At 37.8% G+C, this 27274-nt stretch overlaps 3 protein-coding genes across 7 annotated transcripts; all 3 read right to left on the minus strand.

Annotated features, from left to right (window-relative positions):
• Positions 1-4430: 4430 nt before the first annotated feature.
• On the minus strand, positions 4431-26775 carry LOC146476406 (neurocalcin homolog). 2 transcript variants are annotated; one of them, XM_085114583.1, is made up of 2 exons: positions 26699-26775; positions 4431-5434 (listed from the first exon to the last, which is right to left on the minus strand). In XM_085114583.1, the coding sequence occupies exon 2, from the start codon at positions 5404-5406 to the stop codon at positions 4825-4827; it is 582 nt and encodes a 193-aa protein (XP_084970709.1). In that variant the 5' UTR covers positions 5407-5434; positions 26699-26775; the 3' UTR covers positions 4431-4824. The 2 variants fall into 2 exon arrangements, with proteins under 2 accessions (XP_084970709.1, XP_084970710.1); XM_085114584.1 differs by lacking the exon at positions 26699-26775 and adding an exon at positions 5837-5979.
• Positions 9085-26820, minus strand: LOC146476407 (neurocalcin homolog). The gene is made up of 2 exons (XM_085114585.1): positions 26699-26820; positions 9085-11434 (listed from the first exon to the last, which is right to left on the minus strand). The coding sequence occupies exon 2, from the start codon at positions 11407-11409 to the stop codon at positions 10828-10830; it is 582 nt and encodes a 193-aa protein (XP_084970711.1). The 5' UTR covers positions 11410-11434; positions 26699-26820; the 3' UTR covers positions 9085-10827.
• Positions 14177-26791, minus strand: LOC146476408 (neurocalcin homolog). Of its 4 annotated transcripts, none has more exons than XM_085114586.1 (2): positions 26699-26791; positions 14177-15973 (listed from the first exon to the last, which is right to left on the minus strand). In XM_085114586.1, the coding sequence occupies exon 2, from the start codon at positions 15958-15960 to the stop codon at positions 15391-15393; it is 570 nt and encodes a 189-aa protein (XP_084970712.1). In that variant the 5' UTR covers positions 15961-15973; positions 26699-26791; the 3' UTR covers positions 14177-15390. The 4 variants fall into 4 exon arrangements, with proteins under 4 accessions (XP_084970712.1, XP_084970713.1, XP_084970715.1 ...); XM_085114587.1 differs by lacking the exon at positions 26699-26791 and adding an exon at positions 22200-26684; XM_085114589.1 differs by lacking the exon at positions 26699-26791 and adding an exon at positions 18526-18817.
• Positions 26821-27274: the final 454 nt, after the last annotated feature.

Below are 27274 nucleotides of genomic sequence, written 5' to 3' on the forward strand. Positions count from 1 at the left end.
GCGCATAGTTTCTTTTTTTCTTTCGACACAATTGTCTAATCAGAGGGCACACAGTTTCTTTTTCTCTTTCGACACAATTGTCTAATCAGAGCGCGCATAGTTTCTTTTTTTCTTTTGACACAATTGTCTAATCAGAGCGCGCACAGTTTCTTTTTCTCTTTTGACACAATTGTCTAATCAGAGCATGCATAGTTTCTTTTTCTCTTTCGACACAATTGTCTAATCAGAGCGCGCATAGTTTCTTTTTCTCTTTTGACATAATTGTCTAATCAGAGCGTGCATAGTTTCTTTTTCTCTTTCGACACAATTGTCTAATCAGAGCGTGCATAGTTTCTTTTTCTCTTTCGACACAATTGTCTAATCAGAGCGTGCATACTTTCTTTTTCTCTTTCGACATAATTGTGTAATCAGAGCGTGCATAGTTTCTTTTTCTCTTTCGATACAATTGTCTAATCAGAGCGCGCACAGTTTGTTTTTCTCTTTCGACAGAATTGTCTAATCAGAGCGCGCACCGTTTCTTTTTCTCTTTCGACACAATTGTCTAATCAGAGCGTGCATAGTTTCTTTTTTTCTTTCGACACCATTGTCTAATCAGAGCGCGCATAGTTTCTTTTTTCTTTTTCGACAGAATTGTCTAATCAGAATGCGCACAGTTTCTTTTTCTCTTTGGACATAATTGTCTAATCAGAGCGCGCACCGTTTCTTTTTCTCCTTCAACACAATTGTCTAATCAGAGCATGCATAGTTTCTTTTTCTCTTTCGACACAATTGTCTAATCAGAGCGCGCATAGTTTCTTTTCCTCTTTTGACATAATTGTCTAATCAGAGCGTGCATAGTTTCTTTTTCTCTTTCGACACAATTGTCTAATCAGAGCGTGCATAGTTTCTTTTTCTCTTTCGACACAATTGTCTAATCAGAGCGTGCATAGTTTCTTTTTCTCTTTCGACACAATTGTCTAATCAGAGCGCGCACAGTTTCTTTTTCTCTTTCGACACATTTGTCTAATCAGAGCGCGCACAGTTTCTATTTCTCTTTCGACACAATTGTCTAATCAGAGCGTGCATAGTTTCTTTTTCTCTTTCGACACAATTGTCTTATCAGAGCGCGCACAGTGTCTTTTTCTCTTTCGACACAATTGTCTAATCAGAGCGTGCATAGTTTTTTTTTCTCTTTTGACACAATTGTCTATTCAGAGCGCGCACAGTTTCTTTTTCTCTTTCGACACAATTGTCTAATCAGAGCGTGCATAGTTTCTTTTTCTCTTTCGACACAATTGTCTAATCAGAGCGCGCACAGTTTCTTTTCCTCTTTCGACACAATTGTCTAATCAGAGTGCGCATAGTCTCTTTTTCTCTTTCGACACAGTTGTCTAATCAGAGCGTGCATAGTTTCTTTTTCTCTTTCGACACAATTGTCTAATCAGAGCGTGCATAGTTTCTATTTCTCTTTTGACACAATTGTCTAATCAGAGTGCGCATAGTTTCTTTTTCTCTTTCGACACAATTGTCTAATCAGAGCGTGCATAGTTTCTATTTCTCTTTTGACACAATTGTCTAATCAGAGCGCGAAGTTTCTTTTTCTCTTTTGACACAATTGTCTAATTAGAGCGTGCATAGTTTCTTTTTCTCTTTTGACACAATTGTCTAATCAGAGTGCGCATAGTTTTTATTTCTCTTTCGACACAATTGTCTAATCAGAGTGCGCATAGTTTCTTTTTCTCTTTCGACACAATTGTCTAATCAGAGCGTGCACAGTTTCTTTTTCTCTTTCGACACAATTGTCTAATCAGAGCGCGCATTGTTTCTATTTCTCGTTCGAAACAATTGTCTAATCAAAGCGTGCACAGTTTCTATTTCTCTTTCGACACAATTGTCTAATCAGAGTGCGCATAGTTTCTATTTCTCTTTCGAAACAATTATCTAATCAAAGCGTGATTAGTTTCTTTTTCTCTTTTGACACAGTTGCTAATCAGAGCGCGCATTGTTTCTATTTCTCTTTCGAAACAATTGTCTAATCAAAGCGCGCACAGTTTCTATTTCTTTTTCGACACAATTGTCTAATCAGAGCGCGCATTGTTTCTATTTCTCTTTCGACACAATTGTCTAATCAAAGCGTGCATAGTTTCTTTTTCTCTTTGGACACAATTGTTTAATCAGAGTGCGCATAGTTTCTATTTCTCTTTCGACACAATTGTCTAATCAAAGCGTGATTAGTTTTTTTTTCTCTTTCGACACAATTGTCTAATCAGAGTGCGCACAGTTTCTATTTCTCTTTCGAAACAATTGTCTAATCAAAGCGTGCATAGTTTGTTTTTCTCTTTCGACACAATTGTCTAATTAGAGATCGCGCAGTTTCTTTTTCTCTTTCGACACAATTTTCTTATCAAAGCGTGTATAGTTTCTTTTTCTCTTTCGACACAATTGTCTAATCAGAGCGCGCACAGTTTCTATTTCTCTTTTGACACAATTGTCTAATCAAAGCGTGCATAGTTTCTTTTTCTCTTTCGACACAATTGTCTAATCAGAGCGCGCACAGTTTCTATTTGTGTTTCGACACATTTGTCTATTCAGAGCGCGCACAGTTTCTCTTTGTCTTTGGACACAATTGTTTAATCAGAGCGTGCTTAGTTTCTACTATTGTTTGTTTGTTACCTGACTAACACATGGGAAGGGCGCACTTGTTCAAAGTTTTAGGGTAAGTGCGAACTTTGATTCCAATCTAATTACTAATCAATTAAGATTCTGCTAAAAGATTTTTCTTTTTTTTCAGTTTTGAATTAACGAATGAGATGAAAACTTTGGGAATTAGCGTTAATCGGCATTTGAACAGCTGAGCCCAGAAGTGAAATTGAAAAAGGTGTTAAATAGTGTATGCGAGAAGTAAAGGCCACTTGCGATTTCTAATGTATTAAAACAAGGGTCCATGTGAAAGAAAATTCACAGATTCACCCGGAAATGTTAGAAATTGAACGTGGTTAATAAGTCTAGCAACTCGCTTGTAAGGGTGAAGACCCACTGATCCTTTTTGTGGATTTCAGCTAGCTCGTGCATATGAAATGAAAGCCAATATATTTGGCCTTCTTAAGGACGGTGCCTACTAATACCGAAGTATATTTGTGTGGTTTATGACTATGCGGGAAAAGCAGATCTTAGCAAGGGCTATTGGAATCCAAAAAGAAAATTGGGGGTAACAACGCATTTTTCAGAGATAATTAAACATTAATATCTCTAAAAAACGTGAAGATATAAAGCAATGTATGGGATTTTTTCCTAAATTGAAGCTTAATTATCTCTGAAAAATGTATGGTTACCCCCAATTTTTTTTGAGATACCAAAAGCATCTTGTACGTTCTGCTTTCTCCTTATAGTTTTAAACCATGCAAAAATATTCCTGTATTAGTAGGCACCACCTAGGGCTGTCCCGAAGTTGCTCGGCACATTTTGAGCAACTTTTAGTCCTTCGAGCAACTTTTTCGGATTTCGAGCATTTTTTTCCTTTTTGAATAACTTTCTCGCCCTTTTAAGGCAATTTGTAACTAAAATTTGTCTAAAAACCACCCATTAAAGTTCTAATTTAAACTTTTATGTATGATTCGGCCATTTCTGCGTAAAACACAGTGAAAATACCGGTCCCCTGGGCTGCCTGTGGTAGCAGACGAAAGTGGTCAGCGGTTGAGAGAGACTCAGTCTTACAATATTGATGAGTCAGTGTAATATAATTATGTATTGATATCTATGTAAAGCGAAATTTATTAATTAAATCGTTATTTGAGTTGTAAATCAATCTCTTACACCCAAAAATAGAAAGCAACTTTTGAGAAACTTTTGGATTTTGGGGCAACTTTTGAGCTACTTTTAGAATTTTGGAGCAACTTTTGAGCAACTTTTTTGGAAAATTGGAGCAACTTTTTGAGAAAATTGGAGCAACTTAGGGACAGCCCTAGCACCACCCATAGGAAACCCGAGTATCTTGCGATGCGCAGAACGTATGCGCAGTAACAATAGTAGGCACTGTCCTTAAACACAACTTCAGATTTCACGTGAAGTGAAGTACTTCAAGTTTGCAATACAAAATGACTTCAAAACGTCCAACAAAACTAATGACATGTTCGACAAAGCTGCTGAAATGCGAAGCTTCTGTGCAAAGGGGAACACGAGCTGCGCTTGTGCAAATTTTCAGAAAGCCATAAGGTAGCCAGAGATCGCGCCGACGCATAAGTGCATTATGCGGCTTTTTCTCAGGGTAGCGGATTTCTTGCTAAATGGTTTTAACCTAAAAGAGTATATTTTTTAATACAGCTGGCGGCCGAAAATGCACTTCTTCATCGGCATGGGCAGACTTCCGTCCGTCTGCCCATGCAAACGATCCCATAATCTCTCACGCGAATCGCTGGGGAGAAATAAGAATAATAACAATAAATATCAAACACTTATCGAGAACCGAAATAATGTTATTTAATTCACTTGAATATTTTAAGATTAAGGATGACCAAAGCGGCTTCCAAGATATATATAACACCATGATTGATTACACAAAGCGCCCTTTTGCCAATAATTATAAAAGGACGCTTTCAAGCCTAGCCAGGCACAATATATTAACACAAGCAGGTAATTCGGAGCAAGCCTGTGTTTTAAAAGCCGTTACAACTTAGTTTCTATGCACTTCAAATAGAAAAGTACCTAAAAGTCGCCAGAACTTGAAGGTTGTGGGTGAGCTGGAAACTTGTGTGCGCTACAATAAGCTACTGCAGAATAAAAAAACGAACAAGAAAATGACATAATTTCCAGGTCCATTCAGTCTACGCGCTTGATTATCACTGGGTTTCAACCAGACCCTCCTGACGCGGGATCACACTGGAGAAGACGAACAATCGACGGGTCGCTCTTGGCCCCCTCGATGAACTCGGCAAGTGACAGCTTGCCGTCGTCGTTCTTATCCATCTGCGAGAAAATCTTTTCCACTCTCTTCTCCGGTGTGCTCTCGTCTTCTGGCATTTTCATAACGCTGCCTACCATCTTGTAGATCGCTCTGACGATCTCCAGCATTTCCTCTTTAGAGATGTAGCCATTGCCGTCCAGGTCGTACATGCTGAATGCCCACTTAAGCTTCTGTTCCAGTTTTCCGCGAGAGGTTACCGACAAGGCGCAGATGAACTCGCGGAAATCGATCGTGCCGTCTTCGTTCTTGTCGAATGTGCGAAACACGTGCTCTGCAAACTTAGACGCGTCGCCATACGGGAAGAAGTTTCCGTAGATCTTTTTGAACTCTTCAACCGTTAAATGGCCGCTGGGGCAGTCTTTTAGGAAGCCCTTATACCATTCCTGTAACTCTTGCTCATTGAATTCTGTCTGTTGCTTTAAGTCGGAGAGCTGTTCAGGCTTGAGTTTGCTGTTCTGCTTACCCATGTTTCGTTTCTAGCTAGCTCAACAGCACCTGTAAACCAAATCAAAGCGCACCGTCTCGGTTAGATAAACTTGCTGTGATTATTGATCTTTCAGTGGCAAATGTATCAGCACCTCTTTACAAAGCGATTACCTTTCGGCGGGCGCTTTTGTCAAGGCAGGTTTTAAAAGCGAAGTTTGACTAAGTACTGCGAATTTAAACAGGATTTCACCAAGGTACCGCGTTGTCGCTTACGTGTGGATCGCCACATTGGACACTATTTAGACTTGTCCCAAGTCGACTTCTTTAGGTGCCGAACCCGAGCGACAAGCGACTGAGTCGGAAGAAGAGCGACGAAATCTGACTGGAATCCACGAAAACGCACTTTAAGAAAATCTAACGCAGATTGAACAATATTATCTTATGGCGATTAAGTCTAGCCTACGAACCTACCACAGGCGTGTGGCTTTTCTATTGAACTAAGTCCTTAACCATCCGTACCGTCTGCCTTGTGAGACTAAGGCAAAATAGACAACTCAACCGTCAAACTTCTATTTGAACTTTCCACAGGCTATCAAAGTGTGGTGCTCCGATAAAAGTGAAAGTCAGTAAACAGCTCTTCTGATTGTAATGTTAATTAGGCGCGAACTTATTATAAGTTACGTAAAAGGAACTAGTTGTATTAGAATCGACCTTTTCTGGAATACGCGCGGAAGCAAATCCAAGAGAACAGAAATCTTCAGAAACAGCTACAATTCGTTCGAATGGGCTGGCGTTTTTGGAGTTGTAGATGAAAGTTAACGAGCCATGCAAGCTGTCTACAGACGTAAATATTTTAACTCAGTGCTTTGTCACTGATGAAAAGAACAGCTGGAGATTTCTCTGAAAAAAAAAACCAATCGGAACTTTTACATTAAAACAATGAACCCACATGACGTTTACTGTAAACATTGTTTAAAAAGAAATTAATTCCACGCTGATAGTTCCTTTTCCAAGAGTGCAAATCAACTGAGCCTAAAATGTCTTCTTTAGCTCAGATACAAAACGAACGTTCTAACTTAGAACTAAGAAGTTCTAAATGTGGCTTGTTCAAGTGAAGGCTTTAACCACTATTTTAAATGAATACTTTATTGATCACTCGCTGTGGGCTTATCAGGTCAATTTACATGCAATAAATATTAACATACTAGACTTGGCTACTTCACAGTAAAAATATACCATCTCTTTAATCCAACGCACCAACTAATTAATCTGTCAAAATGTAAATTCAATAGCTATGCTTTATAGTCTGTTTTAAAAACCGTGATTTTGTCTTTGAGTGTTCTGGGAATTACATTTTCCTTTGGTTCTGTTTTTTATGTTGTACAAGGTGGCTAAAATAATTGCATCGGCTGTGGATTAAGCCCTAAAACATGACCATTCAAGTAAGACGTATGGAGCAGCACCTTCCTATGTCACCGTTATTAAGTGCTCCTTACATGGTTCTTCTAACTCACGGGTCTAAGGCATGATTTCCAAGTAAGTAAAGTAATTTATTTAATGTCAATAACACGGGAAGTGCTTGCGTAGTCTCCAGAGCCAGAGGCTCATCATTAAGTGCTTGGCAATAATCCAGATCGAATTGGAATTTGGAAATGCTGGTTTTTGAGGAGAGGGGAAAACCGGATTACTCGGAGAAAAACCTCTCGGAGCAAGGACGAGAACCAACAACAAACTCAACCCACATTTGGCGCCGAGTCTAGGAATCAAATCCGGGCCCATTGGTGTAAGGCGAGTGCTCTCACCACTGCGTCATCCCTGCTCCCCAAAAAGAAACTGTAAGTAGAACACTGTGGCCACGCTAGATCATGGCATGTGCTGTACAAGGTACCGGTGAGACCCAACAGACTTCCCCCTTGATGCCGGTTGTCTCTGATAAAAAGAGGCATGCAGAATTGTAGCTGACCGTTTCTACATCTTTTGTAACACAACGGCTACACATCAACAACTATGATTATTCCGTACATCAAATAAATCACTGGATGGATAGCTGTCACATCCATAATAAACCTAACAAATACACGTCGCCTAGCTCGTGACGCATGGTGCACGCCACCGATGTGGCCAGGTGGGTTTCGAAAGTTATAATAATTTTCTTTACAATTTCCGGTTCATGAAAGACTAAATACACCCTGCTTATGATAAACGTCGATGCTTGTATATTTTCAGTAACAGTTTTAATTCACGAGTAACAAATTCAGCGTCCCTTGTGACAGTCAACGTTCAATTTCACAAAGTTTTCCGTGCCAGCCTTACGGCGAAACTAGTTCTCGTCAATTTGATCAGAATCTGTCGGGAATTTCGTTTAATTCCTATTGCGTTCAATCATTCTTTTGTAAGAAAAATGTTGCAACAAGAAATCTGTTGTTTTTGTTCTTGTTTTTAAACTTGGGGGCTATTCACAGTTGTACCGGTTTCAGAACAGCTGCGATAAAGTAGTTCAGCCAGTCTACAAGCTGTAGCGACACAGTACGAGAGCTTTAAAACCAACGTTTATTAAGGACAATAAAAATAAGTTACGCAATACAAAATTCTCTTCTTACATACTTTTCTTGGCATCTTTAACGGTTAACAATGCAATCTGCAAAGGTTTTAAGCAGCGTTCCCGAGAAACAAAAAGCAAAAGATCGTGCCTTCTTGCAAAGCTCCCATCATACACAGCTCTCCTCTGAGGATCTCTCTCTGAAACGTTTCAAAAGGAGGGGGAGGGGAGGGGTCTGTTGGCTCCCCATACTGTTAACTCTGATCTAAGGGGATCTCCCCCTTTCTCAAGATACCGGTTCCCTCCCCATTCCTACCCCTTTACTGATAGCCCCTATTTCCAGTCAGTTCCGGCATGGTATGCCCTTCTCACTCAACTTAATTCTGTTTGTGAATGCAGAAAAGAAACCCCTGAAAGAGGTAGAACACATCCCATCTCTGAGAATGCTGTATTATTCGGTGAATGACACAGGCATACTCGGAAAAAGAAATTCCGAGTGCTCCTATCAGGAGTCGAACCTAAGACCTTCCGATTACTAGTTCGGATGCTCTACCACTGAGCTACATTAAACTAGGTTCATAGGACAATGTGTGGCATATGCGCAATGAAATAAATGTGATGGAATATTTTAAGCCTGGTGAATGAACGAGAATGATGTATTATTCAAAGTGACACAGGCATACTCGGAAAAAAGAAATCCGAGTGCTCCCATCAGGATTCAAACCCAAGACATCCCATCTCTTTTTACACTTGTTCTAGCAAAATATCACGCGATATTGTAATGCTTTTTCTTTCTTCCTCCTCCCAGCCCACGAGCTGCATCTCAAACTTAACTATCAAACATGAACAAGGGGTGCTGTGACCATTTTTGGCTCCGCTACACCTTTCGCCTTTCTAAAGGCTGGTTTCCATATGATCGCGGATCGCAGATCGCAATAAGGTCTGCGATCGTCTGCGATCCTGCTATCGTGATCGCAGAAGATAGAACCATGTTCTATCTAAAGGCTGGTTTCCATATGATCACGGATCGCAGATCGCAATGAGGTCTGCGATCGTCTGCGATCATATGGAAACCAGCCTTAAGCGGATTACACTGACCTCTTCATGCGTTTGCCTCTAGCATTTGCCACAAACTAGTACGTCCCCAACCCCTCCCTCCCTCAACTGATACCACTCTCTGTTCAAGCGACAAAGCGCATGTTCAGCGATATTTTATTCAACAATTAGTGCATGTCATCAGAGAATCATCTACTCAGTTCCTCCAGTGAAACAACCTGGTATACACATTTCCTTCATCTCGTCCAATGTACCCAAAGTCCCGCAGTACAGTGCATTTTTTCATGGTTAATCAAACAATCCGCCTCTTGCAATACTCCTGGCCTGTTCACACGACAACTGAAGTTTTCGAACCCACGCTAGCGAATACTAGTCGGCACGTGTGAACGTTAGCGTTTTTCTCAATCAACAAACGTCCTGAATTGTTCACGTTGTTACATCAACTGCAGAAAAAAGTTATCGGCTAAACTTGCCTGCGTACAGACGTCTTAGCCTGCAGTACAGGCGTTATTTTTTTGCGTTTTTTAGGCGAGCAGAGGCAAGCGCGAGGCGACCACGGAGCGTGAGTCACGCGCGACGCGAGGGGCGCAGAGGGGCTCGAGCGCCGCGCGCTTGCCTCCGCTCGCCTGAAAAACGCAAAAAATAACGCCTGTTCTTCAGGCCAACAGAAGTCTCTTCTTTGCGCTCAAAGGAAAAAGGAAAGGTCTGCCCACAGGCTACCCCTGAACAAGTTACGACTACTCGGTTGAAGCACAAATTTGTCAACTTCTCTCAGTCGAATTTGTTCACAGCGCGAGTTTAAAAGCTTCAGTTTGCCATGTGACGGCACCGTAAGTCACCTCGAACAGGTCGGGTCAATGGATGGAACAAGTCCCGCCTGTGTTCGGCAAATCTTCGTGAAACACCCGAAGTAATCCGACACTACAACAAGCGCATCCCGAAAGTTATCGCGTCAGCTCATCAACGTCACAGTATTGGTCAGGTTTCTAAGCAACACTCGTGGGTTCTGAGGGATTCGACAAAGAGGTTCTTGTTCCACCAGCTAAAAATCAGTCACACTCTCAAACTACATCACACTGCAAAACGTAACCACTGACGAGCTCTAGCGATTTCTCTCACAAAAGCCGGAAGGTGTGCCCTCTTGTGCTCTCACAAAACAACCTGTTGCTACCTGCTACACGCGTGGCTCTCATCATCGAGTCTGGATGAAACCCTGAGTGTTCTAAAACACAGCAATCACCAATAATTTCCTAAGGTGCTGTAAGGTTTTCAAATATTTCCACTTTAGAAAGTTTGTCAAATGTATATGTTGATACATAGAATATCAAGGGTTAAAGCCATGAACTAGCTCAATACGTTGAAAAATATTTTACCGAGTCCACTGGCGAATGCTCCAATTCAATAACAGGACATTTCCTAATCAGCTATCAAAACTCAATCACAACACGAATAAATAAATACTACTCTGGCGAGCTTCGTTTACTTGACTTGATCTTTGGCACTCTAGCTCATTTTCAACTTATTCAAAAATTAAGGAAAAATGAACTCTATTTCTCTCGGATGGTGTCTAAGTAGACAATATAATACATTACCTATGAAACATACAGGAATACAAGAAATACTTAGCTCGTATAACGACGAAAGACAACTACAAACCACTTTGGGGAGACTAAAAACGCCGCGAACCCATCTTTGGACTACCTGCGTCAAAGATCGGTTACAGTCACCCGACATGATATGCCTTATACTAATGTGCAGACTTCTGATTCAGCTTCCTTGGTAGACTGGTTTGATTTTGCCGTTCGGCAAATAAGTAAACGTTTTATGAGAGTAAATATTTTAGAAAATACTGCTAGCGGAACGGTCTTTAACCAGATCCTCCTGATGCGGTGTCACACTGGAGTAGGCGAACAATTGATGGGTCACTCTTGGCTCCTTCAATGAACTCGGCAAGTGACAGCTTGCCGTCCGTGTTTTTATCCATCTGCCTAAAAATTTTATCAGTTCGCTTCTCCGGTGTGCTCTCATCTTCGGGCATTTTCATAACAGAGCCTACCATCTTGTAGATGGCGGTGACGATCTCCAGCATTTCGTTCCTCGAAATGTACCCATTGCCGTCCAGGTCGTACATGCTGAAAGCCCACTTAAGCTTCTGTTCCAGTTTTCCACGCGATGTCACAGACAGGGCACAGATGAACTCGCGAAAGTCGATGGAACCATCACCGTTGCTATCAAACGTACGAAAGACGTGCTCTGCAAACTTGGACGCGTCGCCGTACGGGAAGAAGTTGCCGTAGATTTTTTTGAATTCCTCCACACTGAGGTTACCACCAGGGCAGTCCTTCAGGAAGCCTTTGTACCACTCCTGGAGTTCACTGTCTGTGAACTCCGTCTGCTCTCTAAGGTCAGCCAATGCTTCAGGCTTCAGTTTGCTGTTTTGTTTTCCCATGGTTCAGACTCGCACTGCACACAACCTGTCAAAGGCGCGTAACTCAGTTAGACTCTGAAGTAACACTGCCGCATGCGGCAACGAACTGAAAGGAGACACCCCGATTGCAGGTGAACTTGTGGTTTGGTTTCCACGAAGGCGTGCACGGCGTCAGCGGTGAGGTGGATTAGTATGAGATGTGAAGATTGCACTGAGGATTATTTGTCAGACGTTGGTTGGATTATGAGCATGTTATCCACGAACCAGCAGTGAACGATTTAGTTTGCTATAGACATTAGCATGTTAACTTCTTCTCTTTCATTAATCTCTTTATTTACCAACAATGTAACTGTCTTTAAGATGTCTAATCTAACTTGACTCCCTGCTCTTTGTTGTTAGACCTGTAGGTGCTTTCAACCTCAAGCCTTTCCGAATAATTTATTAGCAATACCTAATTACAAAATCTTCCTATTAAGTTTCAAGTTTATTTTTTGCCACTGTAAATGAAATTACAGGGCACTTGGAGCCCAGTTGCTCAAGTAACGAATTATCACAACTACTTTAATTTAATATCTCAATGTCTAACCTGCACTATTCATTCATTTTCTGTACCCTAGCTACACTGATCCTAAGAAATAGCTTCCTAAGTTGGACTTCTTATCATAAATGTGCCGGCTTGGTAAACATATCCACGATACTAAAAAAGTCTAAAAACAAGCTACGCGTTTTCTGAATAGTCGTTTTGACAATACCTCGGGGACAGTAACAAATCTTCTTCCTGATCTGCACTGGTTGAACCTCGAGACCCGACGGAAAATATTAAGACTTACGATGATATATACAAGGAAGTCAACAGCCAAATGACCCTAGACCTCCCGGCGCACGTTACACCAAAGTCAACAAAAGAAATTTATTGCGCTAATTTCCAAAACTGACACGTATAAGTAACTCGCTCCACTTTGACCTAAGGAGAGTTATTAAACTCGCTCCCCATTGAGATGAGGAAACGTGCTAAATTATTGGGCCAGTTATTTAAACAGAGTCTAACTTAGGCCCCGGCTTAAGACAATCAGTGGGCCTCCAAATCTGCCTATAAGTGGTTTATTTTAAGGAGATTAATAGTTTTCTAGTCTGGGATGCAAGCCTTCTTGTTAGCATCGGCAGTAGACAATGTTTAGATATGATTGTTAGCAAAATTGAAAATGGCTTAGAACGTGGTTTTGTTAAACACCGTCTAAACTGTCTTTTAATAACTGACCCATTGTCTTTTAAATTTCATCTTTTTAAATATCTAAACAAAATTAACGAATCTTCGAGCGACAGTTGTCAATCTGCATTTTGTACAGTTTCGTCTCAAGAACACTCACTGACTGGAAAGATCTTGCTGCCAATGTTATTGAGCAAGAAAATGTTGGAGCCCTCAAATCAGCCGTCACCGCTCACCTCGCCTGGGCCGTCTCATTTTTACATTTTTTATTTCACCTAAACCTGTCCGTTTTATACTATAAGCAGCTACACATTCGCAGTGATGGGCCTAGTCCCTTTGAGAATATACAACACAATAAACAGCACCTGAGGAAAGTACTTATCACTAGCTTTGCTTTCATGAAAATGGGATGTCCCACTTTTAAACAATATCTGTTTTAACCCTTCAACTCCTAACGCAAAACGGCATTTTCTTCAGATCCAGGACTACAAACTCAATGTCCATGTATGATATACCATTTTAAAGCTACTCATGAGTGTATTTCATAAATGATATAATTATAACGGAGAAAACTTATGGCTTTGAGATAAATGGGCTTAAAGCGTAAAAATTTAAAAGTTCAAAAACGTCCCAATACTTGTGTATATTAGGTATACCCTTAAACTATAGCTTATTTTGCAGTTCTCAACATGTTCATTAATGTGAGAGATGTCTTGAGACCCACAACTTCTTGGGGAAAAAGTTGAAAAGTTATGGGGGTGGTCAACCATATCACATATGGGAGGGGGTTAAGGTTTCATCATTTTAACGAGTAGATCTTCACAAGACCATCTTGGTGTAAAAAATTCATAGAAATCTGTCAAATATTGACAGAGTTATGGCATCATGTGCTCAATACAAATCATGTCTTACAATTGTGCCAAATTGGTTTCACTGTGAATCGCTGCGACCTACACCTTCGAGGCATGCACAGGACTTCATGGGATAAAGGATTAATTTCACGCTATGACTAACACCTCTCATAACATACCTGTTTCGCATAACAATGAGCTGACTAGTTTCGTATTTCTCAATACCTGCCTACTGAAGATCACCAATACAATGTTGAGAGAGATTAGACATTTATCACTGCTGGCTAGAACAATGGGTTAAAAGGAGTGCCTTAGTTGGTGCATAAGCGGGTGCAGGTGCATTACCACAACACATTAATTATCACATGATATATGCAATGAGTAAAGTCAGTAACAATATAAGCACAACAAAGTCAAAATAAATTAAAAACATCAACTGTTTACATACAAACCAAACAATAACTAATTAATATATGTGTAACATGTAAATGGAATGCAGATAAATTTTTGTTTTAGGTTTTTCAGGTTTTTCGCAAACAGTCTGGTTGTGTAGATAACTGAGAATCTATTCTTTTTGCCTACTTAATAACTAATTACTTGGCATCAATCTGCCCAGTTCAATGATGTTAAGAGTAAAACCACTTGTATTTTTGAAGCAATGTACAATTGCCGCATAATAAAAATTTCCAGGTAAGACAACAAACCAGACAAATACACCAGAATCGACACACACCTTTCACCAGTTTTATTTCATTATAATCATATTGCTTACAAATTCACCCTGATCACTTAGTTTAGACCAATCTTTTAACAGGTTCAGTGTGCTTGACAGAAAGGCAACTTCACTCTCAGACTCAAATTGCAGATCTAACCATAGAGTCTGAGTGAAAACCTAAAGTAAGATCACTTAAGCAGCTGTGGTACGTTTTGTTAAGCTGTACAAGATGACTCTAACCATGAACTTCCTTGCAACTGTAAGTGAAAGCTCCTAAGCATCACTACATGAGATAGTTTTGATTTTGTGAAAAAAAAAAAAAACACTTCTAAGTGTGATTTCTCAAGCAAAAACTAATGAAAAAATATTAGCCTGGTATTCTTCCTTTTTCATATTTTTCAGATGTCCAAAAATGCATCTAACTCTAAATTATTAAGCTTCTTCGTATTACACAAACTTGTTTGTCATTCTCATACATGTATGCAGGACTTGTGTTTAAGCGATGATTAGGGCTAGGGGACACTTTGAGATGTCCAACAAAAGGAGCATGAATCTGATGAGTGTGCATTTCTGGACAAATAGATCCCAGTTAAGACGTTTCTTTTAGTTTAGCTGGCATTGAAGAAGGATTCCATGCAACCTCCTTGTAACACAGTCACTTATCTAAATGCATGTCATTATCGGTGGAATTTTACATGCAATACAACGTAAAATGTGTTAGAGCTTGTAACCTTTAACTTAATCTAATAATCTAGACCTAACTCAGGTATGATACAGTAAAATCAAGTCCTTTTAATACACAGCAAGTACAGCTCTAGGACATTTTGTAAAAATTGCATTAATAATCAATGGTACTAGGGCTGCCATTAGCAGCCAGGCAGCTAGCTTTATGAGCAACTACAGTGAATACAGCTAGCTATTTGGTGTTTGAAACAACAATGGGAGACTTTCTTAATTTATGAGCCACCACTACTTGGCAGTGAAACCACTTGCCACACCTGAGTACTGAACATTTTATGGTCTATAAGAGTACAGACCATAGAAAACTGTCGTCAATTTGTTAAACAATATCATCCAAATAACGCTTAAAATAAAAATATTTATATAATTAACAAAATAACACATTTAAGACAACTTAAGCTCAATTTAAAGTTTCCAACAATTACAAAGCTCAAAACAAAGGCAACATCACATACAATTGTCACGGAACAATCTTTCATAATATAACCCTAATGTGATGTATCACACTGTAACAGACGGACAATGGAAGGGTCACTCTTTGCTCCCTCAATAAACTCTTCCAGCGACAGCATCCCGTCTTCATTTGTATCCATTTGATTAAAGATCTTGTCAGTCCGCTTCTCTGGCGTACTTTCATCGTCAGGCATCTTCATAACAGTGCCCACCATCTTGTAAATAGCTTTCACTATCTCCAGCATTTCATCTTTTGAGATGTAACCGTTCCCATCCATGTCGTACATGCTGAAGGCCCATTTTAACTTCTGATCCAGTTTTCCTCGCGACGTCACCGATAACGCGCACATGAATTCACGAAAATCAATAGTGCCATCATCGTTTTTGTCAAACGTACGGAAGACATGCTCTGCAAACCTAGAGGCATCACCATGTGGAAAGAAGTTGCTGTAGATTTTTTTGAACTCTTCAACGGTGAGATGACCACTTGGGCAGTCCTTCAGAAAGCCTCTGTACCATTCCTTGAGCTCAGCTTCTGAGAACTCAGTCTCTTTTTTTAAGTCATCCAACACTTCAGGTTTAAGTTTACTGTTATGTTTCCCCATTATTACTATTACTCTGAGAACAAAGAAAGTACAACAGTGTTAACCTTTAAATCAAATATCAACAAGGTGATAAGAAAGACTGCTACTTAACCCTTTCACTCCCAAACTTGATATATAACTTCAAACTCTCATAACTGATATATAATATATTTCTACCAAAAAGTTCCAAGAATGTCAAAGAGCATAAAAACAAACATTTTATCTCTCACACTGTGCTGTTCCAGAAACATCCACACCCCTTCAACAAAAGGTTTTTGGGGATTCAATCCACCCCCATCCCCCGCCCCCTCTCCTTCCACTTCCCCAACTCCACCATGGTCTCAAAACATTCCTTTATAGGTGTAGGTTTGAGACCTCTCCTATCCCTTGGAATTTACAATAGCCTTATGTCTGGGGATAGACTCTGGAACTGCACAATGAAAATGTCTCTCTCCTGAGACTTAAAGGATTATAACATCAAAGAAAAAACTAGAGTTATTTTAAGGAGAAATTATGTTTCATTCAGTATAGAGTAAAATTTACAACAAAGCAAAAGGCAGAGTTTTAAAGAGAAAATTCTGTTCCGTTCCATGTTTCAGTAGAAACACAAGTTCAAAATAACAAGTTAATTTAGGGTTTTGTTCACCATGTGGTCGGCTTGCAAAAATTATGTTACTGAATTTTTCAGTTTAGTATTAATAATGCAAATTTTATCACATATTTACGATGAACTTCCAGTATGTTTCATTCTCAAAGTACACCTAGAAGATTTATAAAGCATTTGCTTGTCTTTACCTTAAAAATGCTGTGTAAGAAAGTTACTGTCGGTAAGAACTGTTCCAATTATTTAAATCTGCACAATTTTCACAACTACACGGACATTTTATTAAATAAATTGTTAGCTATCAAGAATGAACCGAAACTAACACATGCAAGACACTGTATTAATTTGCTGTTGAAATACATCTGTTGTTGCTAAATTACATAAAACAACAGTACAAAAGAAAAAAATATAACTTCATGAATTTTTACCCTGCTAGGTATTTCAGTTTCTCATGCGGAATCCTCCATAGATTTTGCCATGATCAGTTATAAGTTTCAGGTTATCATCTCAGTAGAACCAAGTTGAAAACAACATTTTAATTTAGGTTTGGTTTATCATTTGATTGGTTTTGAAAAACGTGTTACTGCATTTTAATAAATGAAGAATTTCTGTTCAAATTGTGATAATTATACAACATATATTGAGCTTTTAGTTTGTCATCTCAGCAGAAAAGCAAGTTCAAAATAAAATTTGGTTTACCATGATTGGTTTTGGATACTAAGTTACTGAATTTTACATGCAGGTATATTACAGAAGAATTTTCGGCTTACTCAGTGCCATGATAATTATACAATAAGCTCTCAGTTTGTTTCGTTATCAAAGTACATGCTAGATAATTCATAAAGCATTATTTTGGTTGTCTTTACCTTCAGATTCTTTACAGGCACGTAAATGTGGCATAAAACTGTTCCAATTATCAACATCTTCACTGTTTTCATAGTTGTAATTTCATGAAATTATATGAATACAAGGAAGATATTTTATTAAATACATTTTTACGGTTAAGAATGAACCAAAACTAACCAGAGACACTTTGTTAGTTTGGTGTTGAGATACACCTACTTTTTTAATTACATAAAACAACAATAAAAAAGAAAAAATATGACTGCATAAATTTTTACTCTACCAGACTAATTGCCATGTTTTGAGTTACAAGTTTAGGGTTAAATCATCTTGGCAGAAACACAAGTTCAAAACAACATTTAAATTTAGGTTTCATTTACCATATGACTTACTTTGAAAACCATGTTGCTGAATTTTAATATATTTAGAATTTCTACTCAGCATACAACAATTATACAACATTGAGCTTTCAGTTTGTTATGTTTTCAAAGTACATGTACGTGTTAGATCAATAATTTTATAGCTTTACCCTTTGGTTGTCTTTACCTTGAAATGCTTTGTAAGAAGGTAAATGTGACATAGAACTGTTCCAATTATTTAAATCTAAACTACATTTGAAGTTGTAAATAAATTTAAATTGCATGTACGTGATATTGAAATTTATTTTTAGCAGTCAACAATGACTCAAAACTACTACTACTACATGTATAAACCATTGTTAGTTTGCTATTGAAAAACAACTACTGTTACTATAAATTACAGACTTATAAAATTTTTTGCCATGAAAACAATCTGAGTAACAAAATTATTGTAAATTACATGATACAAAACATTTTACAAACCAGTTATTCTTTGGTATAATGATCACGTAATCAACCAAGCATCGACCAGTGTGCAAATTGAAGTGAACTGGAAGTTCTATGGTTTGTGTGAAATCGTCAGACCACAGGATGCTAGTAATGATATTATGGCTACACAATTAAAGCAAACTGATTACTGTTGCATAATAAACCCTCTCAGAGAAAATATTTGGAGAATTCAACTATCCACCACATCTTCCCTACTATTATTTTCTATAAGATTTAAAATACATGGCCAAAATTGCAAAGTAGGTCAGGCTCATAAATTTCCATTCTCACCAGTAGAGAATGCAACCAACTTCAATAAGGCTGAAAATTTAAGCCAATAAGGCTGTTGTACACAGTAAATTTTGCCCCTCGTTACGATTTCTGCAACGAATAACTACCATATGAAAATGGTTTTAAATTAATGCTTTGCTACCATGGAATGAGCTGTCAAAATAATAGTATTACACTTTCCATCTTTAGTGCTTTACGTCCTCCTCAACAAAATTATGTTGTAATACTTAAGAGCACTGTTTTCTTAATATTGGGTTTAGATTTCAAAAAAAAAAAATAATGGCTCTTGATTGAATTAGAACACAATATTAGTTGTTGAAACTTAAGAACTGAACAAGTGAGATTTGACAGAAAATTCTGGTTTAAAGGTCTCTGTCAAGTAAATTCACACTGTGTTTTATTTAATAACAAGCCTCACCAAAAGATTTAATTGAAAATAATCCAGGTACACAAAGGACCATGCAAAACGTAATGTTACCATTACTTGTACATGTGTTGAGTAAACATAACCACTCATGCAATATAAGTGAGTGGGTGACATTCGTGCCAAGAGCATCAATTCGAAAAAAAAAAATAAAGAGTTTAATTAAATCCTAAATACCTTGAACTTTTAAAATTGAATAATTTGGTGAAATTTTAATGGTGTATGCAAAGTCTGATGACCATTGTTTTGGAGTTCAAAGGAAGTTTCTCACATTATAGCATTTCATGATGTTGACAGTATTTTTGTTTATTAAAAAGATCTTGACATAAAGGGTAGAAATTGAGCCATGTGTTTGTCTGAGTAATAAGACCAGCATCAAAGCTCGAAATCAAAGGAAGCAGAAATTACACCTTCCTGTTACTTATCTTTCTTTGATGTCAGAAATTGCAATATCACCTTTCATCCCCTTTATGCCCAGGGGTGCTGTATTTTTTAAGAATTGATTTAGGCAGGGTGTATACGGGGCAAATGTCAATTTTAAAGACGTTTTCTCTGTCTTTGCTATTTTCTACATAGTTTTCTCACTTTCATCATATGCCTACAATAATAATTATTAATCATAGCCTCATATTTTTCCTTGAGAACGACCACAGATTTGGAGAAAATCCCATTGACTAAGAAGAAAGACTGAGAAGACTTTTTCCCTTACTGCCTGCACTTACTGCTTTGCTGATCTTCATTGTTTGTATTCAAAAAGGATATTTATGACTTCTTTTGTTCTAATTTCAAAGGCTTTACCAAAGATGCAACATTACCATCAAAGGAATATTTAAGGTGAAAATGCTATGCATGGAATCTTCTCCAAAATGACACATGAATAGGGGAAAAATTCTGGGGATATCTTTTGAAAAGAAATGAATACCATGGGTTGCATCTAAGTGTGGACACAAGACAAAAAAACATGTTCTAATAGGGTGCCAGACATGATGTGTGTTGTCGCCAAACATTTGAAGCTTGACAGCCGTTAATCAAACTGTCACGCCAGATCAAGGCGTTCCACTCATGAGCTTACTGTCACGCCAGATCAGGGCGTTCCACTCATAAGCTTATTTCATTTTTCTCGACTTGCAGGCATATTTTTCACTCAGAAACAGCACACTTGCCTCCAGAAAAAGTACTCTTAACATCTAAAAATGCTTGCAAAGAATATTTTGTTGAGCAAAAACAAATCAAGTCAACAACAGCCGCCTACTCCAAACTTTGAATGTTTGGCGCCAAAACATGCCATGTTTGCACCCAACTAGAACATGTTTTTCCCTCCCATGTACACGCTTAGATGCAACCGACGGTAGTTGAATATTGCAAACATGGTGGTAAATTGCACAAACACCAAAAGTTAACCAAAATTTGACACAGGCCCGTTACCCACCCAGTCTTTCCATTAATCCATGACACAAAGTTGTTATACGAGTTCAATGCCACAAGGTAGTCACCCTTCTGGCCTAAGCAGAACAATTGTTTATCTAGCTTTTGATTGATCAGCATTTTGGAAATTTTTCATTATTCTTGTAAAGCACCTTTGAACTTTAAGGCTGGTTGACATGTTATGACTTGTCCACCTGATTCGTCGGCCTGAAGACAATGGAGCATGAATAGTAGGTGTGTTTGACTGATTCGTGACATGAAAATCAACCCAATTAAAAAATTTATTGCACTGCAACAGTTGGGAGTCTTTTTACAAGTCGAGCTGACACTCTCAAAGAAACCATCATGCCAATCAAAATTGGGTGTATAAATTCGGGTACAGTTTGCAATCCAATACGACCAAACTGACAAATCAGGCAAATAAATTGTCACATGTACTTCAGCCTTTACAGATAAAGGCACTCTATAAATATTTTATTATTATTATTATTATTATTATTATTATTATTATTATTAATTATTATTATTATGCAGCAGTATCAACATCTTCATCTATATGCTGATGAAGCTTAAAAGGCACTATAGGGCGCTACAGCGTTACCTGTTGGGAAATTTCTCCAGCGAAAAACCAAAAATCAACCAAAACCTATAAAAAAGTCCTTGTAGCATGTGAAAAATTAAATGATAAAATGCTAAAATAATAATAATAATCCCATCCCTAATTGAAATAGTCATATCATCATTTCTGACTAGGGATTTGATGTTCTTGGCGTAAAAGTTCTCATCACATTATTATTATTATTATTATTATTATTATTATTATTATTATTATTATTATTATTATTATTTATTATTATTATTATTATTACTACTACTATTACTATTACTATTATTATTATTATTATTGTTATTATTATTATTATTATTATTATTATTATTATTATTATTACTATTATTATTATTATTATTATTATTATTGCTGCTGCTGTTTGTTGAAATAATTCCTTATTTCTATCATTCAAGTTGGCATCATCTCTAATGCTAGCATGCCAGGCATAGTAATATGACCAATGTCCTAACAAACTGATATGCCCAAGAGTAGCTTGGGCGTATCAAAAGTGTGAAATCTCGTATCCAAAGCCACATACAAAATAACATTTTTATTACAGTTGCCGTGAGACTTTGTGGTTACGCTTACAAATAAGAGCATTTTCTAAAATAACTTCACCTTGGCCAGAAATTGGCATATTTATTCAAACGTAGGCCACATAAAGGGGGAAGAGAAAACTAGACTTGGTAAAATATAGTCAAATTTTGAGTCGTGTAATGTTTAAATCCTTGTGCAAGAACTCATGGCACTATTTACACGTACACTGTATGATACAGTAAGAAAATGCCATTCAAATGAAAGCTACTTAGTTTCCAAATGTCATACATGCAATTGTGCTTTTCAGTAAATGCTAAAATAATATCCTTTTTCAGTTTATTCTAAATGGAAAGGTAAGAAAGCAGAGAAGTACTAATATCAGCCTAAACTGTACTTTGTCCACCAGTTCTGGAAATTGTTCAAAATTTAGTGGACATTTATCAGCTGAGATTAATTTTTAAAATCTCACAAAAAACTAGTTTCAGATCAAAATTTAATAACAGAAATTAGCTTTACAGTAAAAGGTTTAAAATGCACCAGTTTAAAACAAAATAGAAATTAAATTTATAATGCAAGCAAGGATGTTAAGAAAATTACAAATTAAAACAAAGCTCAATAAAATTAAAAAATTACATGCAAAAATAAAATAAAATAAAACAATGATTGTGGTGTACATACCATTAGCAGTCGTAGTGTCACGTCAGGGGTTACAAGTTGTCCACAGGAAAATAAAATACTGGTCCTTCAAACGTTGATGCATCACTCTTCAGTAGGAACTGTATTCTGTGCTAGTGACTACTCTCATCCTGTAGCCATACTTTAAAAAACCTTCAGCAATGACGACGGATAAGTTTAGTTCATTCCTGGCAGTCAAGAGTTCGCTGGACGCATAGCAAGACAATTTATTGCAGAGATGACAACATGACTGTCATTTGGTCAAGTCGTTGAACTTGTTAGTGGTTATTGAAAGCAACAAATAAATAACCAAAGCAACGCAAACATACAAAACAAAAATAAACAGCTGACCTGCAATGGTTGCAGTTTGGTATTATAATGCGGCCACGATAAAAATATACATATCACAAGGCAAGTTATAAGAGAAAACAAATCCACCACTAAACACAATACTATGTGGGCAACCAAAACATTTATACAGATGTGTAGGAAGAAAGGGTGGGGAGTTAAAGGGGTTTGAACAAACCCCTTCCTGTGGTCAACATCAGTGAATTGAAGTGTCTTTGCATAAATTGCTTGGCAGTCTTGACACCATTTTTGTTCGAAGCACAGTGGTGTAGAGGTTAGTGCGTCAAACAGAACAGGTGGGCAAAAGACTAGTACACCTGGGCAGGATGTTTAACTTGGATATGTTCTTTAATTTATGGAAAAAGTCAGAAGAGATGTTAAAAGATACTGGGCAAAGTCATGTTCACAGACAGTCAATTTGCCCAGTGGCCAGCCTTCAATGAAACCACTGAGAAGATTGCAAGGCCGGTGGTTCAAGGCTAATTTTTTGCTTGCTTCATTGCTGACAAGAAACTTTGCTCCACATTGTCTCTTATCATGCAGGTGTATAAATGGGTACTGGCGACACACTGACGGGGGTTAACCCTGCAATGGACAAGTATCCCATCTAGGGGGAGGGGGGAGTAGCAATAGTCCTACTGGGTTCATGCTACGGAAACCGGGTTAAGCCCTGGCGTTGTGGGCCACTTAGCCTCATAGTGCAACTACAACTTTTGTTGAGCAAAATTTGCCGAATTTGACTTTTTCTAGTCAAGCTCAACATGATAAAAAAAATCCAAAATCGCAGTTGTGTCTGTTGTCACCAAAGTGATTTTTTATTGATTTTGTGCTTTCCTTTCTTGATGGTTGTGACCCACCAGACACATTTTTTTTTTGAACCATGTTTTACATTTTTTGTTTGCTTTTGCACAAAGTGCAGTACAAGTTACATGCACTTGGGATGTTTAACATCCACATACACCTGTACTAGTAACATCATCTCAGTACACTGACCAATGTGGCAAACAAGTTTGCCAACCCCACCAATGTTTTTGGCAATGTTGCCAAAGTCATAAATTTAATTGCTAACTATAATAACACTGCTTGAAATAGCAACAATGTATAAAATATGCATGGTTTTCACTTGTTATTGGCAACCAGCAAGAAAAACAAAATTACTGTTCTGACAGAACCAGACATAATCACAGAATTCTTCCATTCAGTTTCCTCATAATTTTCCACCCCCATTTGTCCTTCCCACTAAATAATCAGTAAGAATAGCAAACAAGATAACAAGCTCAGTTCACTTTAGTCTCTATTTTCTGTGGGTGCCTAAATTCAAAGATTAAAAAAATTAACATAATGGTTGAAAAGGTCTGTTTAGCAGTTGCATTGTTTAGAATACTACAGACTAAGGAAAACAATCCATGAACCTTTGAAACCCAAATGTTAAAAATGTACATAAAATGTTCCAAGTAAACTGTGACTTTTCATAACTGCCAGAATTTCTTCTAGCAGAATTTCATTTCCTAACCCTCCTGCACAATGAAAGAAGGTTTATCTAACAATATTTGACAAGGAAGAGCTCTACAGTACATTACATGGCTAACAAATAATTATTTATTGTAAGATGGCCATGCTGAATTTGTTATATGTTCTAAACCCCTGTTACGAGAGAAAATGCCACTCTTGGTCACCGTAATTAAAATTCACCTGGCGTTGATTGAAAATTTGTGGTTTTTAGTTTAATTCCTTCACATTGATGAAAAGTTTGTACAATCAACAATTTCATTAACAAACTCCCACTCAAAGTACTTCAGAAAAAATCACAAAATCTAGGCCAACGAATCAGGAATTTACTGAAAAATATACTGACTGAACATTGTTTGGTCTACAAATTCAAACAAAAAAGTGAATATATTACCGTGCCAGCAATTAAAATGAAACTGACATTCCTAACTGAAAAATAAACCCATATAATGGAAAAGAGAAAATGTACAAAGGATGTTGCTGTAATGTTATTTAAATGGAATATGGAAGTACTGAAGCACTTATGCTAAAGGGTTATTTATTCTCCTTTTCAGTACACAAAGTGTTGACTTTTTAAAACGTTTTCTTGATGAAGCATAGAAAAATAATAATAACAATAAAGAGCCTGAAGAAAAAATTCGCCAGCAAAAATTTAAATTCATCAATGCATATTAAAGCATCAATGGATGGTTGGCAGTTAGTGAAATTCAAGGTTGGAAACAATCATTGTTTTTAAGCCTTACTCAAGTCTCAATGTCAACTTTGCTTTAATCCAAAATAGATTAAAACTTCGAACAACTTCAAACAATCTCCAAACTGGCATTTTTGCACACAAAAACCAGCCTCCTGAAAGACAGGCTGAACAAAAGCTGCAACACGTTGTGCTTGAATAAATTTTTTCTGGTTAACTACTGTACACGTTGATATCAAATACCCAAAACATCGATATTTTTCAAGCAAAATGAATGACAGATTTTGAACCCAAATACAGAACAATTAGGAGACATCATGAAACATATTTAAAGGTCACTGACAAAAACTGCTTGACCAAAAGCCTGTAACACAACCAGTCAATACAAAACGGAGTACTTCAGACCCTTAAAACCATCCTTACAATTCTTTTTTTACATAACAACATTTCGAGATCAGCAGGGAATTGAAACCTACAATTAGTTTTAAAAAGGCAACCTTTCTTTCTCTCGAGTGCCATTAAGCTAACGCTGGTGTAAAACACTATCGTTTTCAAATTTTAATTCCAACAACACAGTTTCGAGTCTCGGTTCCTGGAGGTAAGTTAGCCGAAGAAGTAAGCCTTCGTGATAAATTATTTATAACCAAACTGTGTTTTAGGGATTGAAATATGTGATAAGGTTCATAATACTATTCCCTGAGCCGATATACTACCAAGATCTTTGTAATGAACAAACTGACACTCGTTACAGAAACGAGGACAAATCCGATCGGTAACATAGCCCTGAATATGCTAAATCCTGAAATTTTGCTTTTTTGACATCTTAAAAAGGTTAAACTGTAGACCAAAACCAGGCAGATTCACCTTTCTTTGCTGTGCAGCTAGCGAGTATAATATACATACGGTTCTCTTTTTTTTAATCGAAATAGGAGTCTCCTAACTTCGATCAAGGAATATTTTTAATAATTCATTTTACACGGTTTAAAAGAAATCCATATAAACAATGCATTCCCAAAGGACGAAAACAGGAGCCTGCATATTGATAGAAGAAGGACACAAAAGCTATAAAGATGTACCGAAAAAAATACAATTAGCTAGCTTGTGCAGGACATTTTATGTTTTTCAGTGCGTGGGAGAGAGAGCAGTCGCGCAAATCTTGAAGCACTATTATTACGAGGAATTTTCACACAACTTTGACGATTCAGCTCGATTTAATCGTTAAAAACAGATCGTTTGCGAACACTCTCGCTTATTCTTTTGTTAGCCACAGCTCCGACATTACGGCAGTGAACTTCTGCTTTTGATAATCAAGTTAATTTTCGGCAAACCTGCTTCGTAGAAGCACATCGTTCCGCATGTATAAAAGATTAAACATGTCAACAAACCTAAAGGAGCGTCTCGCGAACGTCTTTTGTCGCGCAATTCAAACACGTCGTTGAATTGCTAACCCTTTTCTTGGTTGTACAAAATCAATGCCCTGTGCTATTGAGCAATTAAAACTGGATATGGCAGCTAAAAAGCTTTGACAAGGCGTCTTGTTCGTGACTGAAAGTGCTCTCGCAATCCATGTAGGAAGAAAGGAGAGCAAAGTGCTAGATCGGTATCGTAGCATCAAATCCACAAGCCAAACATCGAAAAGCGATTTCAAAATTGACCATTGGCGGCGAAATACCGCAGTTGACTAGCCACGAAGAATACAAATTTGTTTTGCCAACTGCTGCCCGTTCTTTGAGCGCAATAAGATCGAACAGCAAAGAACTCCCGAGTGCAGGTGGCACTGAGTTTTAGAAAGCCCACAGGTCGCTCGACTTATCAACAAACATTCGGTTTTGCGTTAAGAGAAATTGTCGTATAACTGGCAAGTAGGACCTGTCCTGAATACTTCACCCTCTTAAGACTAGCGTATAAGGCTTTTCTAAGCTATCTATGATAAAAGTATGGAAAATTTACTCACCAAACAAAACCACCGTCCGTTCAACGTACTTGCGTACAGCAGCCACAAGAAGGCAGACCGTGACTCTATGACGTCACAGAAAATTTGACGCATGCGTTTAGGACTAAAATCCTCGCGTCCGCGCGCGATAAAATCAACAGCAAATCACGCGAAAAGAAAAACATCAATAACAGTAATCATTTCCTTTTACTAAAAATAAAGGCTAAGAGCAAAAACCTCTGAAAATTGAACTGGTTAAAAGCGAGCTAAGAGGAAGATTTTCACATCAAATCGCCTCAACGCTTCTGACTTCTGGGTCTTTTTTCCTGCATTCATGCGCGCGCGCATGCGACATTTTTAAATTTTATGTACAATTGAATTCCAGCCCATTCACTCCCAATCAAAATGGTACTTATCACAAATCCCCCAAAGGGACACTCCGGAGAAGAGCCACTCCTCTCCTTTGCAAGCTGCCTCCTAGTTTTAATAAAAGATGAGCGGCGTCAAGAAACTGCTTGCATAGTAATTAGTACTAGTAGATCTCCGTTCTTGAATCACAACAGAATTGAACGATTTTATTTCAAGGTCTTCAAGTGA

The sequence above is a fragment of the Pavona decussata genome, unplaced genomic scaffold (genome assembly GCF_977016875.1).
Source record: "Pavona decussata unplaced genomic scaffold, jaPavDecu1.1 SCAFFOLD_77, whole genome shotgun sequence".
NCBI classification, from domain to species: Eukaryota; Metazoa; Cnidaria; class Anthozoa; order Scleractinia; family Agariciidae; genus Pavona; species Pavona decussata.